A 19744-nucleotide genomic window follows, 5' to 3' on the forward strand; every position below is an offset into this window, starting at 1 on the left:
TCAATATACTGTTTGGTGTGAATACGAAAGTTTCAAAAAAGACGCTTTCTACTACGGATTTTCAACGATGCAACGATGTGCGCCTAGCGAGCCCTCAAGCTGAGGGCGACGAATTTATGAGACAGACAGGTGGAACATTTTTCATTAGAGAGGTTGCAATATTTATTCGTTTTGAAATTTTGACAAAAAGCATCTGTCCTCCGGTATTTACTGCTAGAGATGGTTTTCTATTTTTTTTTAAATTTATCACCTTGAGTAGCTGTAAGTAATTGTAAAAATCGAAATAATGCATTCTAATCTACAAGAAATTTTCCAGGATCCAGTAAACCCGGTTTACCTTCGAGCACACTGCATTTGCGTTCGATTGATTTTATTATATTAATGTGTACACATATCACGAAATAAATCAAAAACAACAAAGCCGAAAAGTAGCAAACTTTTACAGCAGCACCGAAAGAGGGACTAGTTTCACTACGGTACGCTACCCCCGTGATATTCCGTTTTTGGTTTATTCGATTAAACACACTGCAAATAATTAATTCATCCAGCGGAATGACATAATTCAATGAGAATTACAACTGCTTAATCCCTATAAATATCAAAATGTTGCCCCGTCCTCCTAGAATATAACAACAACAACGAAAATAAAAACCCAAACGCGCCTCAATTGAAAAGCTAATGGCTAGTTTGTGCAATTGCTGTTTTGATAGTCGCTCGCGCCTTCGCTTCCTCTTTCCATCCATCCGGCATCGAACGGCAAAGTGGTGTGCGCGCTTTGAACGATGATGATGGCAAAACAACGGCGAGCGCTCCTCTAGGCAGCAGCAGTAACCAGGGCAGCTCGCGCGACTAGCGTTTTGCAAAAGGGCCATAGGCGTCCAATTGCACTTTGGCTTGGCAGGCAGGTGACGCCCGATGGCACTGAAGCTGAAGCTGTGTGTGGAGGTCCGGGAAAAAAGCACAACTGAAACATTATTTATTGGACCATTACATTTCATATTCACATATTCCGCCAAAAAATATAACATCCGCGCTTGTTGTTAGCAGCTTCGGGGCGGCGGCGCTGCGTCTCGTTCGCTCGCTAAGTTAAGCTTGAATGTTCCACGAGAGAAGGCCCCGACGATGACGACGACGACGAAGTTACAGTGCGAAGTGCAATGTTCTCCGATGGAGGCGCACGATAATCGTTAGTGCTGGCTAGAATAGAGAAAGAGAGGACGAGGAAGACGGAGCAGCGGGGTTAAGCGATCACGGTAGTAGAAATATGCATACTGTTCAAATGTAAATCACAAAACGGCATAAATCATGGCATAAGTTTTGAAATTATGAAAACTTAAAACGTCTTTCCATTGCGTTTCCTCTATTCGTGCGACTGAGCTTAGCTGTTACTAGTGGATGTGTGCGGTTTATTGCCGACCGGCTGTCGGGCTGGAATCGCTAGTAGCTAGTGAAAGGATGGCAAAGTTTCAACTGCTCTGGTTATGTCGCTCCAGTACGGGATGTTAAGTGTTTGAAATTTTTTATTGTGGAGAACAAATCTTTTGTTTATCAATGATTATTTTTTCAGTACGCTTGAAAAATCTCTCGAGATTATCGTTTATTCTATTCTTAATTGAAATATATGTCTTAATCTCGCTACATCTGTCGATATCTCTGTATCTCTCTGTTTCTTTGCTTATTTTCTCTCTGTCTCGCTGTCGCTCTCGCCTTATGTCCCTCTCTCTCTCTCACTCTCTCTCTCTCTTTCTCTCTCTTTCGATCTGTTCCTATCTCTCTCACTCTCTGTTCCTTTCTCCCTTACTCTCTCTGTCTATCTCTCTCTTGCTTTCTCTTTCTTTCTCTCTCTCTCTCTCTTTTTCTCTCTCTGCCCCTCTATCTTTCTCTCTGTCCCTCTCTCTTTCTCTTTCCATCGCTCTTTTTTCTCTTTATCTTTCTCTTTCACTTTCTCGATTTCTCTCTCTCCTTTTTTTCTTTCTCTTTGTCGCTCACTATGTATTTCTATTTTCTTTTTAAGCTCAATCCCGAAGTGGACACAGTGATTTGCCGGGCGACCACCCCAGAAATCATTGGTGCTGACAGTAGGAGCACAAAAAGGAACAAAAGCGATAAGATTTTAATTTTGTATATTTTGTTATACGCTAGAATCAGAAAATCCGGTAGGGATACATTTCCGCCTTGTAAGTAAGGGTGCTCGGGTTAGATACGTAACCCGAAAAGTAGCTACTCCGCAGTTACCTGCTATTTTATTTTATTTATTTCTATTACAATTATCTGATGTGAGGCTTTTGCCTTTTCTTATTGTCACGATGAGAATTCGCTTTCAAAAATACTCATTTGTACTATCTACTAATGACTTAAAGACTAAACATTTCAATTCTCAAAGGCGTTGGAAGTATACAAGAGACTAAAGTACCTTGCCGAACTAACTTATTTAATTCTATTAGGCAACCGATTCAGTTAACAATACTTTCATCCAAAAATGATTGGTCATAATAAGAAGAGTAATGTTGAATAACTCCGCCTGTTACGATTCTCTTGGTTCAGTTTAGCCTTTACGAATAGACTTGAATTATTGTGAACTGTAGCAGGGGGTCCAAAGCCCCTGTAAAGGAGGATGGTTGCAACAGCTCTTAACCATGGCTGTTGCGTAAAATCCAATGGTTAAAACCCCTAAGCTAAGGTGTTATGCGACCCGTGCCGATGGATGACGTGGTGGGGGGGGGGGGGGGGTTTAAGAAATACCCAGCCTCTAACGGACCCTGTGGAGTACCAGGGCACCCTTCACAGTAATTAGCCCTTACTGCATCACGCGGGTCACTGATGCAGCGGACTCTTCTTTACCCAGCGACTCGTGGGAATTTTATGAACGACAAAACTTCACAAAATTCGGCCACCGGCAGCCTTTCTTTGCCGGAACCCATGGACTCATCGGAGCGTAGTTCAATAAAAACAAACGCACCGGGCAGAACGGAGGAGATGGAGCATGAGTATGATTTCAACCTCGACAGCGAATCGCTGGACGGAGGACCCTCGGCTTCATCCTTAATCCTACTTTCTCCACAAGGGAATGACGAAAGTCAAATGGACTTAGTTCCCGGTCCACAGACAAGGCCCGATGACGAAGGGAAACCCGAATCATCGGCACCCCTTGTCAAGCGACTTTCAAATGCGCAAAGGCGGCGACTGAGCAAAAATCTTCGCTCCGGTCTCTCGTACGAAGAAGCCAGGAAGCTGGCCCTCCTTCCAACAGAGCAGCCTGCTCAATCGAACCAAGTTGCCGTCAAGCGACAGCGGTCGGACGACTTGGTGTCACCAAACACCAGTACTAAGTGTCCACAGCCTGAAAAACTGCGGAACGGCACTGGTTTGGGGTCATCGGGTTCGAAGCCGCTCCCGAAGGCCACATATAGGGACATTGTGGGAGCTATAAGCCTTGCGGTTACTTCTGCTACCCACCCCAGCTCCCTACTCACAACGGACCAGCTTCAGGCTGTCCGGACCTCCATCCTCGATCACATTGCGGACCAGGAAAATCCAACCACCAAGCCCAAGTTTAACGGTTGCCATCTAAAAAATGGCTTCCTGCAACTTGCCTGTGCCGACAACGACACAGTGCAGTGGTTGGAAAGGGAGGTACCTTCTCTCGTACCATGGGAGGGAGCACAACTTCGTGTATACCACATGAAGGATCTGCCGAAGGCCAGACGGTATGTCGGTTACTTCGCGGACAGTGCGAACTCTCCGGACGAGAAGATTCTTCGTTCACTCCAGAATCAGAACGAGCATCTAGCGGCTGCTTTCATCCAGGAGCCGTGGATCAACGAATCCAAAGTTCTCGGACCTAACGCTCCTAACGGTAGGTTAATCTACTGTGACACGCAGTCCAAACCAAGGACTGCAATTCTGCTAAATAGAGAACTAAAATTTTTACCTATTACAGAATTTATCCAACGCGACGTCGTTGCCGTCACGGTTGAAGTACCGACAACCAGAGGAAAGCAGGAAATGGTTGTCGCGTCGGCCTACTTCCCGGGCGACCAAGGTGATATACCGCCACCCGAAGTTGCTGCGCTCGTGCGGTACTGGAAGGCCATCAACAAGCCGTTTCTGATCGGCTGCGATGCCAACGCTCACCACACGATCTGGGGCAGCTCGGACACCAACACCAGGGGTGAGTACCTACTTGAATACCTTACTTCTAACGATGTCAATGTATGTAATGTAGGGAATAACCCCACGTTTATCAACGCTATTAGACAGGAGGTCCTTGATCTCACTCTGTGTAGCGCCTCTATTTCTGAAAGGATTAAAAATTGGCATGTCTCCGATGAAACTAGTTTGTCGGACCACAGACACATCGTTTTTAATATAGAGGCTAACCCTCTGAAAAGAGAGCTGTTCAGAAATCCTAAGAATACAGATTGGGAATCCTTTAAGGAACGCCTGATCGATTCACGAACTTTCAGTTACAGCAACATTCGAAATTCAGTTGACCTGAATTCGGCAGCAAATGATCTACAAAACAGAATCATGGATGCTTTCGACGCTAACTGTCCACTAACACAGCGGTCAGTATGCCGTGACGTACCCTGGTCGAATGATCAACTTAGTGACCTTCGTCGGGAAACTAGGCGGTTGTTCAACAGGGCAAAAGTCACGTCTAACTGGGACGACTACAGGGCGTCCCTCACTAAATACAACGCCGAGCTACGCAAGGCTAAACGGAAATCCAGAGTTAGTTTCTGTGAAAGAATCCAAACTCTGCCGGAAGCTACGCGGCTCCAAAAGGCGATGTCCAAAGACCATACTAACGGTTAAGGACAGGTGAGGAAAGAGGATGGATGCCTCACTGTCACTACCAAGGAAACGCTGGAGGTTCTTATAAACACCCACTTTCCTGGATCGACAGAGACCGAAGAACTGAATAGTGATGGGTCGCGGCAGGACAATTCGAGACATATGGCGTCTCGGGAGTCCATCCTGCTGGCCCGTCGACTGTTCACGGAAGCTTCAATAGGTTGGGCTCTAAGCTCATTCGACCCTATGAAGTCTCCTGGTCCAGACGGCATACTACCCATCTTTCTACAAAAATCGGCCGCAGTTATCATGACCGAACTCATCAACCTCTTCAGAGCCAGCTTTATCCTGGGCCATATTCCGGATAACTGGCTGAAGGTGAAGGTAGTGTTTATCCCCAAAGTTGGAAGAAAGGACAAAACCCTACCTAAAACTTTCAGACCCATAAGTCTGACTTCATCGCTTCTCAAGTTGATGGAGAAAATAATGGATAAATATATCCGTGATGAGTTTCTTAAAGACTCCCCGCTGAACAGGAACCAACATGCCTATCAAAGCGGCAAGTCAACAGAAACTGCTCTTCACAGCTTAGTGACGTTGATTGAAAAGTCCCTAAGTTATCAGGAGACGGCGCTATGTGCCTTTCTTGATATTGAAGGGGCCTTCGATAACACGTCCTTTGCATCAATCGATACGGCTCTTTCTCATAAGGGAATCGACCAAACTTCAAAGAACTGGATACACGCAATGCTCTCTAGCAGAGTGATCACAGCAACCTTGGGAGATTCGTCTGTAACAATGTCAGTGATCAAGGGGTGTCCGCAAGGAGGAGTTCTCTCGCCCTTGTTATGGTCACTAGTTGTCGACGCACTTCTCAACAAGCTTTCACAGCTTGGTTACGAGGTCATTGGATACGCCGATGACATCGTCCTCATCGTCAGAGGTAAAGATGACGCAACTCTGTCGAGCCGAATGCAAACGGCTCTGAATACCACCATGTCATGGTGTTTACAAGAGGGTCTAAACATAAACCCCTTAAAAACAGTCCTAAGTCCATTCGGCAGACGAAGGACGATCTTCATCACTCCTCCAATACTGAGTGGAGTTAGACTGGGCTTCAGCAATGAAGTCAAATATCTCGGAATTATTCTGGACAAGAAACTGAACTGGTCTGCACAACTGGATCATGCCGCTAAGAAAGCGATCTCAGCGATCTGGGCCTGCAGAACTCTCTTCGGTAAGACCTGGGGACTGAAACCAGACTTGGCACTCTGGTCTTACAAGACCATTGCCCGACCAAGAATCACCTATGCTGCTCTAGTGTGGTGGCCTAAGATGAACGAAGTGACTGCGCAAGCCAAACTCAAAAAAGTTCAAAGACTTGCATGTCTTTCGGTTACCAGCGCTATGCGAACAGCTCCAACTGCAGCCATGGAAGCTATGCTTTGCCTACTACCTCTACATCTTCATGTGAAAAAGGAAGCAGAGCTTGGCGCTCTAAGGTTGCAAAGGAGGAAAACCATACTTGAAGGGGACCAAATCGGCCACCTTCGCATTCTTAGGGAGTTCAAACTAACTCCGCTATTAACCACAGTCTCCGACTGGATGGACGTTAGGTCCAACATGGATATTCCATATAGAGTGATTGAAACAAACCGCTCTATGTGGAACAATGGAGGGCCTAATCTTCCACCTGGCATCGTCAATTTTTATACGGACGGCTCGAAAATGGGATCCCTAACGGGATCTGGTATATACGGACCCGGTATCAGGGAAACGTTTTCCCTGGGAAAATGGCCCACCGTTTTTCAAGCAGAGGTATATGCCATATATATCTGCGCAAAAATATGTCTGCAACGCAACTACAGACATGCGAAAATCGGTATATTCTCGGACAGTCAAGCAGCACTACTAGCACTTAAGTCCGTCAAATGCGCTTCCAAACTTGTTTGGGAATGCATTGAAACTCTACGGGAACTTTCCCGACAGAATTCAGTTTTTCTGTTTTGGGTGCCCGGACACTGCGGAGTCGAGGGTAATGAACACGCTGACTACCTAGCAAGACAGGGATCAGCTCAGCGGTTTATTGGTCCCGAGCCGTTTCTGGGTACGGCCATTTCCGCTATCAAAAGCGAACTATTAACTTGGGAAAGGCTAAAAATAGTATCCCAATGGCAACAGGCACAGGGTTGTAGACAAGGCAAACAGTTTATCTATCCGAACCCTGGAACCGCCAGAAAGCGACTTAGTCTAAATCGTAGTGACCTACGGATAATCACGGGACTCCTCACCGGACACTGTCCCGCTTTTTACCATTTAAAGAAAATCGGCGTAGTGTTGAACGACACCTGCCGATTCTGCAAATCTGAACCAGAGAGTTCAGAGCATTTGCTTTGCTCTTGCGAAGCTCTTGCTTCCTCTAGGTACAACTTCTTAGGAAGTTACCTTTTAACTCCATACCAAGCATGGAGCTCCAATCCCAAGCAGGTCATTAGTTTCATCAACTATGTTGTACCTAATTGGGGTACAGGTTTACAACAAAACAGTTCTACTCCATCAATGAGTACGAACAATCCGTAACCTGTGCACAGCAATCGGGGCCCGCCACAAAAGACAATCAGCAAGAATGTCGCAGTGGCATTTCAGTACCCAGTGCCCTTCAGGCATACAGAGTGAAAAAAATGTTGCGGAATCAAAAATCTGATAGTTCGGTTATGTCTCAATGGGATTTATTTATCGCGTAGATATTCGGGACTAGTCATGTTTATCAATAGAAACATTAAAAAGCAAGAACTAAACCTGTTGAATTGAGAAAAAGAGCAAGCAATTTGAAGATAAGAAACTCTGGAGTAACGTGAAAGAAGAGAGCTTCGAAGTCGCAAAGTTACAGAATTTGCTTTAACAAGCGGCTGATCGAATTTTAATAGAATCAGGGCCGTTCGATGTCAACGGACTGAACCATGGGTAAATTGTAATTGGCTACAATATTGGCCGGAAGCAGCGAAGCTTGGAATATTAAGCGTATAAAGAAAGGGCATACACACAAGCACGAATTATAATATTCATATCGCTTAGTTTTAAAAGTAATATTGCTAAAAATAGGCGTGCAGAATACAGCAAACGCACCAACGATATCACAAAAGATCAATGTTTCGCAGTGATGAATACGCACAGGAAACAAAAAAAAAACGTAAGATTGTACACATACCGTACACACGCATTGAAAGCGACACGAAGTTTGTTCTACAACTTGCATTGTTGTACAGGAAGTCGCAAGCAGTGAAGTGAGATAGCACAAGTGTTTTGAACAGCCTGATTTTTGCTGGCGAATCTAGGTGTCTAGTGACGGATGGCAGATCGTTGATGAACATAGTAAAAAGAAGCGGGCGAAGAATAGAACCTTGAGGTACACCAGATTTAATTGATTCAAACGAAGCCAGAAAGTTGTTACAGAGCACAGTTTGAAATCGATTAATCTCATTAGGTTTGGGCAATTTGAAAACTAGAAAAAAAAACTGATTTTAAGGAGGAGTATTCCACGAAAAACTCTACTTTTTCATGTCCAACGTACAGATTTAAGATCGCAGTTTTCAGCATTTTTTTCCTTTTTTTTACAACTTTGCTGGAGAAAGCAATCTGGTTTATTGAAAATTAGAAGAATTGTACAAGTCCGGCTTTTCGAGAAGGATACGGTTAGACATTCAGAGAACGTCTGCTGACGAAGTTGCTTTTGAAGACACTTGGAAGGTTGATGAGCGGATTGGTGAGCCTGTTGGAGACCTAAACATAGAGTGGAGGCATCGAGAGGCAAAAGCGACCGCAAAAAGACTCCATCACCGTAAGAAAAGCGAGTACTGCGAGTGAACTGTGGCTGCAGCAGAGGTGTGCTTCATCAGGTACGACTCGAGAAGTTTCTATAAAGTGGTCAACGAAATCAGGAATCCAATTGTGCCAATCTATGCCAAGTGCAACGACAGGGAATGAGACCTGATAACCGATAAGACACTGGTGGTTATGCGTAAGAAACAACATTTCGAAGCATTGTTGAATAGCGTAGATTGTAGAGCTATCGACAGAAACAGAAAAGAATTTTAGGAGGATGGACAAACTATGGATCCACCAAGGTTAAACGAAGTTAAAATATCTGTAAAGAGCTGAAAATCGCGAAGGGCTATCTTCAACGGAACACCTAGGTTCACCTAGCGTCAAATTCTAGACAAGCTCAGAGAAGTTAACTTGTAGATTCATCGTCTGTTTATATACTTCAAGGTGGCATACGATTCAGTTAAGCGCACCTAGTTATGGCAGATTATGCTTGAGCAAGGGGACAGGGTTACCATTATCTCTAAATCTTATATGCTCCTTGGTTCTGTGGGTGATATTGTTATCGTCGGTATTACGCGCAGATCAGTGGAAAAGGCATTTGTGCCTTCTAAGAGGGGAGAAACAAGAATTGGATTCATCAATAACTCTACCAAACAAAGTACATGGTGACTTGTAGAGAGCGTGGAAGTTCGTCGAGTCATGGTGACAGATGAGGGTATCTATAAAAAAAGTCGATGAATTTATGTACCTTGGTGCTCTACTGGAGTGTGAACAACGGATAACAGCCGCAAATAGAACCTTTAACTACTTTTTAAGTAACCAGCTGAGGTAGCTTGTGTGTTCGCACGAAATTTGCACTCTACAGGACGCTGATTCTCTCGGTGCTACTCTAAGGCCATGTGCGTTGGTCGTTGAAGTGGCGCTGAAAACTTGGAAATCCTTGAGCGTAGGATCCTGCGTTCAATACTTGGTGGCCAACTGGAAAATGGAGTGTTACAGGTTCATGAGTAACGATACACAGCTCACCAACACACCAATATTGTCAAGCAAGGCTGACCACGTGGCGCGAATGTCAGAGAAGCAATCAGCGAGGGTGATATTCAGTAGAGACCCCACAGAGGTCGGCGACTCCTCAGTAGAGTAGGATGTGTCGGCGGGTGTAAAGGCGAGTGAAGACAGGCTTGATAACACTCCTCTTCGTTCAAATGTGTGGATATGAAAAAACTTTTGATACCAGTACAGTCAGATTTTTTTCACGGATTTTTTTACGGGGTTTTTTACACTGATTTTTGAATTACCACGGATTTTTTACGCGAATTTTTTAACTAACGCGGTTTTTTTTACGCGATTTCGCGCCAATTCAAAAATTTTGATCGCTTCGGCATATTTTTCCATCAGGGGAACAAGATTGAAGAGTTGGTGTATTCGAAAACTTGATTGAAACAAGCCTTAGATCAAGTGGGATGGAGACGTATTCTGGGTTCGGCAGTAGGTCGTTAACGACATGTCGCCATAAAAGTAAAACTAAGTAAGTATGATTTGAAATTACATGAGAAACATTCAGTTATAGTTTTAAGTTACACTATTGAAGCTCTTCCGTGACAAATCTTAACTAGGCGGCCAAAAAAAACATACAGATAAATATTTGAGATTCAATGTACAACAACTCAGCAGCTTCTGCTTCTTGAAAAGATCAATAGCAGTGCCAGCAACGGTCTTACGGTCGGTTAGGGAGGAAAGACGTCCTTCCTCTAACGATTATTATGCAAAAGAAGTTACTTTGTCAACTTTATAAGTTACGAATTTTAATGCCTTTATCCTTCTCCCTACGCCTAACTCTCGAATGTTCTTTTTTGTTAAGCCTCGGTAAGTATCGATAATTCTTATTTTTCTGGGTATATTTATTTAATTTGTGTTGAGTCTGACTTTATTTTCGTAACTTAGTGTGACATCATGGTGGAGGGATGCAGAGAACCTACCCAGACTGGAACACGGTTATATGGGAAAAAAGCGATGGTGTTATTTTTTCGCTTCCATGCACTTTTCGTGTTCCTTATGGATCCTATAACAACTGTGTAACTTTTCAGATCGATCGGTGAAACGCCCGATTTGCGCCCGATTTTTAAAGTTTCCATACGATTTTATATGGGAAAATTCACTTTTCCAAAACTTATTCTCTATAAATTCCCAGTTGGGTCCTAAACATATATCGATACATGCTATTTGTAGGAAATTTTCCTGAGAAAAACTCTTCTGAAGACCGTAAGGCGCTACGATGCTTATAGAAACAGCTATTCACCCCAAACTGATTGAATGTCTGACGGACGGCTCACCATTGAATTTTACTAGCAAGACTGCTGCAGCAGGCTGCTGTTGCAAATTCAACCATGTGATGAGAAATGATATCGCTTAAATTTTTCTTGGAGGCTTCCCCGGAGATACTATGAGCAAAAATCACACTTTGAAAATTAATTCCACGCGAAATTATTTCTCATACTTAAGCAAGTCTGCAATAGCAGCATGCTGTAGCAGTGTTGCTGGGAAATTTCAATTGTGAGCCGTCCGTCAGGCATTCAATCAGTTTGGGGTGAATAGCTGTTTCTACAAGCATCGTAGTGCCTTACGGTATTCGGAAGAGTTTTTTCCAGGAAAATTTCCTACAAATATCATGTATCGATATAGTTTTAGGACCCAACTGAGAATTTCTAGAGAATAAGTTTTGAAACAGTGAATTTTCCCATATAAAATCGTATGGAAAATTGAAGAAATCGGGCGCAAATCGGGCGTTTCACCGATCGATCTGAAAAGTTGCACAGTTGTTATGGGACCCATATGGAACACGAAAAGTGCATGGGAGCTAACATTTATTTTTTGTCCCACCCTACTACCCATACGAAAAAGACTCTCTGATAGCTAAAATTTGAACTTACGACCATTCAATAAATCTTCAATTACACGATTGGTTTATACAAAAAAGTGCAGGAAAGTGTGCGTGAACTTATGGTAAACTTAACCTTGCTTCAAAAAAACGTTTAATTTAAAGTTGCTGAGTTCTTCTGGTTGGTAACGTTTTTATAAGAACATTCAGGTATATAAAACATTGTCATTGACGTCACGTTGACCGGACAAGCAGTTTCATGTTGCGACTTTTTCTGATGTTTAAACACGCTCTTTCTCAAATATTACAATAAAAGTATGATAAAAGTAAAACTGAAATATTCGATTCGAGAATGATGTTTATTCTGCTTGTTATACTGGATCTTGCTTCTGATCTCAAGAAAGTGTTTTATACACAACAAACGCCCTGATAATCTTATAATTTTAAAACTCTTAATTAAGATTTACGTTTTTAATAAACGTTTACTTGACACAGCACAATACATACAATGTTCAACGGAGCCAATTATTTGAGAAATTGTTATTTCAGTTCGATGAACTGCCGAAGAGGTCAGCAGATCTTAAAAACTATTTTATGATACATCCCTTGATGATACCTGATTTCCACTATACCCGCAGCGTCTAGTTGACCGATATTTAGAGGATTATGAATGATACATAAAATTCTACTGCTCAGTGCAAGGCAAATTGCAGCATAACCCTGGCGCTTCCAAATTGATGCATTTATTGCTCGTTAAATTCACCAACGGCTTAAATGTAAGGCATACGGTTGCGATTAGTGCGCAACCAAGCTAGACGTTTACGATTATTTCCCGCGGGAAATTCCTGAATTGGATTAATGAGTTGCTTGCAAATGCTTACCTCGTACGGTACGGTTAATTTCAGTGAATGTGGAATTTCAGTGGAATTTAGAATAAAATTTGAAGTAAAACACGTTAATTTAAAAACAGTAACAAAGTCCTTTTATTTAACCGGTTCATATTTAACCATACTTAAGCTAGTTAGTAAATAAATCATACTAACCAAAAGTTCATTTCGATAAATCTACGTCACCGGAAATCGCAAATCCGTATCCTCCAGATTGCGTTCAGTCCACTTACGCAAACGCTCCCTAATTTCATCGGTCAGTTCTTCCCCGGACGCATTCACCTGACCCTTTCGTATAAATCCTTGGGCACTTGGGTTCAAAATACCGACTTTTATAAGTTCCTGTCCATTGAGAGAGGGATTTTTCTTAAAACTTTCAACGCTTAGGTGCTCGGTGAGACTGGCAACATCCGCATCGGAGAGCGGAGTATCCAAAAACTGCGCCACTTTACGAACCGTTCCCGGCAGATCGGCTTTCATGTTTTCGTAGAACATAAACAAAACGTTAGGCAAATGCCGCGCATTCCAGCCCTGCTTCAGGTGCGTCCAGTACGGTGACCACGCGGTTAAATTGTTCTCGAAGTAGTCGTAAAATGTTGCGAAGTCACCCGTGTAACCTTGGGTACGGTAAAGTTTGTTGAGGTGGTAATAAGAAACAACCACATCAGCGGGATTTCGGGCAATGTAAATCACTTTGGCACCAGTTTCGAATATGCTCGGTGGTAAAAGAGAAATCGGGAAGTGTGTCTTTATGAAGCGCCGCGTCGACATAGCGCTCAGCACTTCGTAGGCCGGCGTCGAAGCTGCTTCAATGAATTGCTGGTCCGCTGGATCGGGGTTTTCGGACAAAAACTGTTGCTTCATTAGATCGTGCATGTAAATGTGAAACTCGAAAAATGGAAACCGCTTAGTGAGTGGCTCACTGCGTGCTGCTACGGCGTCCAGCTTGTTGCATAGCATCCAAACCATTTCCTGGGTCCAGGTTGTTCCAGAGCGTGGGTAAGTGGCAACCCAAACGTCACTAGGTCTGGCTTCAAACGCATAGAAATGTTCTGCCGCCTTCAGATACTTGCTGGGGAAGAACCACTTGTCGTCACCAACTTGCACGAAACCAGTTTTTTCACCGTGAAAATCGTTTAAAAGTCTAGCGTTCAACTCATCGGGAACCATCCGGATTTTGAAAGGGAACTTTCTGGTCGTCGTACTACCGTTGGACTGCATTATTTCCGATTTTTTGACGTACGCGTATCACGTAATCGTAGGTTTTACCGAAATATCAAAACGATCTATTAGGGGCGAAAGTTGACGAGCCACTGAGGCGCTCTCGTGGCTTCCGTGATCGAAAACGCGCCGCGCAGAGGCTTGCTGCCGTGCCGTGTGTCCTACTTATCTTGTCGCTGGCCAGGTCAGCGTGTTTTGTTTTGCTCTTGTACGCCACAATCAACAGCTGAGCTGCGTTACGTTGTTGTTGTTGCGGCCCGAATGAGCGTAGATAAACAAGTGGAAACAAATTCGTTGCAGGTAGTGGTTTTTGGCAAAGAAGAAAAAGTGGATTACTTGCGCAATTGAAAATTTATGATAATGATAATTTTATTATTGTTATCTTCTAGTCGGGTGTGAGACACTGTACGAAAATATCTGCAAGATTGTTTTGAACGATATGGGTTTGAGTCAGCACAATTTGTTATCTCTTTTTAATCGGTTGAAATGTATTAGGCATTGTTAGTGCTTGCTCGAAAAAATGTCTTATATTTATGTGTGTTATTACCTACACGCAAACATTTATTTTGCTTGAATAACGCTATTATTGACCATTTTGAGATTTCTGTTGAAAATACATATGTTACACTGAGTCACATCTTGTCTCCTTTTATATGCATGAGATATGAAATTAGTTTTAATAATGTGACGCAATACATAATAACGAGCAATGTTAATGATAGCTTCCAATACTAAGATAACATTCGAATCTAATCGGACCGCCTATAATTTCAGATAAAGATTTTCACGTTTTCATTCAACTTATAACAATCGAATAACACAGTATTAGATAAATGAAAGCTACTACAAAGTTCACCACTGTAGTCTTTTGATGAATTTATCTTTCTCATTATAACTGCCTGGGGAAGTATTTAATTTATTCTATTGTATGTGTCTTTTTTTCGTTTTTTTTTTTGGAATTTAGCGTGAGGCAAGCGGGATGACAGGGAGTCTGATTCTACTAATATTCGAGCTCATGATTATTCGCTTGTCAAAGCGGACTCTGAAACCTTGAGTGCTACCAGCACCCCTTCTTTTAGAATATTAAACTAAAATTAAGCTCGCCCGAATCAACTGCGACACAATCATAATAAACCCAAAATGAAATCATTATAATATGTTGTGAAACTTAGAAAAAACAGCGAAAAGAAACAACAAATGAAAAATTATTGGCGCATTCTTTTGGCCCGAATGGTTGTGGACGGCCCTGCTAGCGATCGGATTGTGAGTTAGTAATTAGGAACCTTTTGCGACTTATTGCCGTAACAGTTCGTCATAGCCTGTTTTTTTTAGAACTTTTTATAACTTTTCTATTTTTTTCTGACCTAAATAATCATTTTTGTTGCCGTCAACAGTGGTGGGCACCGCTAACCGAAAATTCAGCGACGCTAATCGCTAAGTCGCTAACCGGAAAATTTAGCTCGATAATCGCTAAACGCTAAACCCACATTAGCGGAACTTTCGCTAATCGCTAATCGCTAACTTTTTAATATGTAAATAGTCATATCGCTATATTTATTGCTCGTGTTTTGTAAGATTTGGACTACTTTGATCTGTTTTGGTTAAACAAACGAAAACAATTACTTACAAGAATAACAAAAGTTATTTAGCTTGCATTGAAAATAGATACTATCAGGAATATTTTCATAAAAATTCAATTATCATCTGAATCGAAAAAGTAAAACCAAAGTTGTCATAATTTCAAGCGCATTGCAATTTATCAAAGTTCTTGGTGTAGCGAAAATTCACTCTAGACCTTGTGCTTGTTCTTCAAAATGCTCCTGTGGCTTGTAATATAACTGGAACTCCATTCTAGGGTAAAAAAACTGACAAAAGTAACTTTCGCAGTAAAGTATGTTCATCGTTCGAAGCAATTTACGTACGCCATCAGCAATTCACAGTTTTTCTAAATATTTCCACGGTGCTCCCACAGACCGTTATTATAAAAAAAATGCACCAAAGAATCTGAGAACACCATTCGATTCGTTATGACGTCCAGAATCTATGGTCAAAGTTTCAAAATCATCGTACGGTACATTTTTGAGTAATGCCCTTTTGAAGGCCGTGAAGTACAAAAAAGTGATATTGAAACGACAAAATTCTCAATGTAAAGCACGTTTTTCAGCCACAATTTTATTAAACAACTTCCAAAATAGTTTCCACACATTCCGAGTATTATATTTCAAGACATTTACAATTGGTGGAAAGATTTATTTGAAAATCCCACAGTGCACAGTGGTCTAAATTCGAAAAATCGTGATCGTTCTGTATTTGACTGTGAAGAATTGATTTATGTACTCAATGTCTTCAGCAAAATTGTTTCATAGGACAAGGCCTTACTTTTGGCGTTTTTGGTTTTTCGATCAATCTACCTAACAGTTAGATAAAAAAATATTTTTTCTAATTTTCAATATACCGGATTACTTCTTTCAGCGAAGTTGTGGAAAATTTTAAAAGAAAAACAATTTCTAAATACTGCGATGTCCTATCTGTACGTTGAACACGACAAAATTGAGTTTTTTGTGGAACACCCCTCCTTAAAATTAGTTTTTTGTCTATTATTTTTTCTGTGATTGTCAAAACAATAAATTTTATAAAGTCTTGAGGAAACCTTAGTTGAATGCATAAATTCTTAGAACATTTTGCATTGTTTTGACCATTACAGACGAAATTATAGACAAAAAACTGATTTTAAGGAGGGGTGTTCCACAAAAAACTCAATTTTGTCGTGTTCAACGTACAGATAGGACATCGCAGTATTCAGCAATTGTTATTCTTTTGAAATTTTCCACAACTTTGCTGAAAGAAGTAATCCGGTATATTGAAAATCGAAAAACCAAAAACGCCAAAAGTAAGGCCTTGTTCTATGAAACAATTTTGCTGAAGACATTGAGTACATAAAATCAATTATTCATAGTGAAATCTAGAAGGATCACGATTTTTCGAATTTAGACCACTGTACACTGTGGGATTTTCAAATAAATCTTTCCACCAATTGTAAATGTCTTGAAATATAATACTCGGAATGTGTGGAAACTATTTTGGAAGTTGTTTCATGAAACTGTGGCTGAAAAACGTGCTTTACATTGAGTATTTCGTCGTTTTAATATCAATTTTTTTAACTTTACGACCTTCAAAAGAGCATTACTCAAAAATGTACCGTACGATGATTTTGAAATTTTGACAAGAGATTCTGGACGTCATAACGAATCGAATGGTGTACTCAGATTCTTTGGTGCATTTTTTTTTATAATAACGGTCTGTGGGAGCACCGTGATTTCTATTGTTGCTTCTCTACAAAATTTAGCGAATTAGCGATTAGCGTTTCGAAGGCCAAAATTTTAGCGACGCTAACAGTTTCGCTAACCAGCTCAAAAATTAGCGAAATCGCTAAATCGCTAACTGAATTTTAGGATCGCTAATTAGCGAATTAGCGAATTAGCGGAATGGTGCCCACCTCTGGCCGACAAATAACCTATCATCGAATCAATAATTATTATTTTTTATTGCTAAAAAGTAACACTGTTTATTTCGATTAGCCACCAAATTAGGTATTTTTAGAGTAATATCTTACTTACGATACATTTTGTGGGCTTTCTCTAGAAAAAAAGCATATTAAAACCTTTTGCCTAGTTGCAAATCCACCTAGCGCTAAATAATACGCTGCTTATCATTCATTATCATGAAAGCAAAATAATGCATTGTACCACAATCACTCGATCTTCTCGTGAAAAAAAAAATATTGAAAACAACCAACAAAAAAATGCGTAACAGACATTCGCAATTCCTTTTTACAGGTGAATCTACCATTTTCTGATACATGTTGACATACTTTGAAGTTTTTCAATTTTTGACAATTTTGACATTTTACACGGCGTGTAAGGAGAACAACTTTATTTTAAAAGAATGGGCATCGCCAAAATCTTCACAAATTGAAAATATAGCTTTTTACCTTTCTTTTGAGACCCTCCGGAAAATCATCCATCGAGGGCTTTCGAACAACTTTTTTTTTCTTTAAAAAGCATTCTGACAGCAAAGCGATTAACTACCGAAAAGATAATACGGTGCTACAAATAAAAAAAAAATGCAAGAACTTTTGAAGTGACACAGTGAAAGTTGTAAGTTTAGTCGACTGCAACTTTCGCTCATACTAGAAATTTTTCAAACACCTCCAAAATTGGTAATCATGGTCAAAATGCCGGTTTTTTCACCTCAGCGCATGAAAATTATTTTTAACTCATTTGTTTTCCAACCGATTTTGAATGTTTTAGCCGTTTTGGAAAGCGGAAAAATAGAGTTTTCAAAATATATACAGGTTTGTGCTAACTTCATTAAAAAATGTGAGTTATTCGAGCGTCAATCTAATTATTTAAACTCCTCCACGCAAATTTTCAACTTCACTTGAAATTTGTCAGTTATATTTGTAAAAAAAAGTATTACAAGTGAACAAACGCTTTGAAACTATATTCAATTACGAATAAAATAGAAGCTGTTCTATGTAAATCGGCAGATATTTCGCTGAGTTATATGTTTCTTAAGAAAATCAAAATTTTTCACTCTTATCGAACAATAATATTTGGACTTATTTATTTTACGGTGCTATAAATGGAAAAAATGCATGTACTTCTGATGTGACCAAGTGTATATTGTAGCTCTAGTCGTGTGTTACTTACGCCCAAACTTGAAGCTTTTCAAATACCCTCAATATTTGAAGTTATTGTCAAACCTTCGCCTTTGGAACGTGGTTCATATGTTTATTATTATATATATTCATTAAGACTGTTTTCGGATGAATTATTGAATAAATAAATTATCAACTCTGTCATTTTCCCATCAATGGTTTGTATACAGGTCGTTTTGGAAAGGGAACATCCATAAATGGCTTAGCTTTTTTTTGACCCCCCCCCCCCCATCGTGGCAGTTTTCTAAGTTCCATATTTGCTACGTGGCTTGGCTTGACCCCCCCCCCTTTTCCACGTCACATTTCGTCACAAAACAACAACCCCCCCTCCCCCCTCGAATGCTACGTCATTTAGAAATGTTCCAAAATGCGAAAAATAGGGCTCTCAAAATGTATTGATAAATCTATAGTTTTTACTTAGGTGTACGTGTAATAAGTAGTTTAAAAAAAATTTGAAACATTAAGTTTTTTTTTTTTGAGAACAAATTTTCACACATTTTTATAAAAATGTACTTTAAAAGCTCTATAATTTGTTACATCTACGCATCAGAAGTTATTGCATTTTCTTCCATATATATATATATATATAGTTTCAAACTGCTAGTGTACTAGTAGTACTTTTCTTACAAAAATAACTGACAAATTTCAAGTGAAGTTGAAAATTTGCGTGAAGAAGTTTAAAAAATTGGTGTTATAAAGCTACATAATTATTTAGAGATGGGTCTGATTTTGTGACGGAATGCTGGGGGAGCGGGGGTGGTAAAAAAAACCCACCTCATTTATGAATGTTCCCTAAGTAGAGCTGTACATTCAGGCACAGCAAGGTGAATCGCTTCGCGCCGATATTCACATTCACCATGTCATCGGCCTGGTAGTTTTAACATTTTTGACATTTGTGTCACATGACATTTCAGACATCTTTGCATTCTTGTCATTTGTATTATCTTTGACACTGTTGATGTTTTTTTTCAATTCTTGTGTTTTGGACACTTGACATTTTTGACCATTTTGACAATTTTGAATTTTTTTGTTATTTTTGACATTATTGACAAGAGAAACAAAGCCTTGGTACCACATTTCGATTCGGAACCCGACCGATTTTAGAAATATTTGACATTTTCAACATTTTTAACATCCTTGTAATTATTGATATTTCTGATATTTTTAACATACATATACAACATAATATATGACATATTTAACATTCCGACTTTTTTGACATTATTCATATATTGACATTTTTGATATGATTGAAAAGGTTAAAATTGTCAAACACGTAAAAAGTTTGTGACATACTGTTTAATTTTCAATAATATACTAATATTATTGGTATTTGGCTTTTTTAACGTGTTTGACATCCTCTGACATTTTTGATATTTTTGACATTTTTGACATTTTTGACATTTTTGACAATTT

At 40.4% G+C, this 19744-nt stretch overlaps 2 protein-coding genes across 2 annotated transcripts in view; both read right to left on the reverse strand.

The window, feature by feature from the left end:
• LOC129732216 (protein tiptop) overlaps window positions 1-19744 on the reverse strand; it is a 519376-nt gene that overhangs the window by 421677 nt on the left and 77955 nt on the right. The gene's annotated exons all lie outside the window — the stretch shown is intronic.
• On the reverse strand, window positions 12483-13750 carry LOC129732219 (luciferin sulfotransferase). Its single transcript, XM_055692868.1, has one exon. The coding sequence runs from the start codon at window positions 13606-13608 to the stop codon at window positions 12565-12567; it is 1044 nt and encodes a 347-aa protein (XP_055548843.1). The 5' UTR covers window positions 13609-13750; the 3' UTR covers window positions 12483-12564.

Source organism: Wyeomyia smithii, chromosome 3, assembly GCF_029784165.1.
Source record: "Wyeomyia smithii strain HCP4-BCI-WySm-NY-G18 chromosome 3, ASM2978416v1, whole genome shotgun sequence".
Classification (NCBI taxonomy): domain Eukaryota; kingdom Metazoa; phylum Arthropoda; class Insecta; order Diptera; family Culicidae; genus Wyeomyia; species Wyeomyia smithii.

Bases quoted from the DNA above. Each gene is read 5' to 3' on its own strand.
- LOC129732219 (XM_055692868.1), bottom strand. From the start codon at position 13,608: ATGCAGTCCAACGGTAGTACGACGACCAGAAAGTTCCCTTTCAAAATC.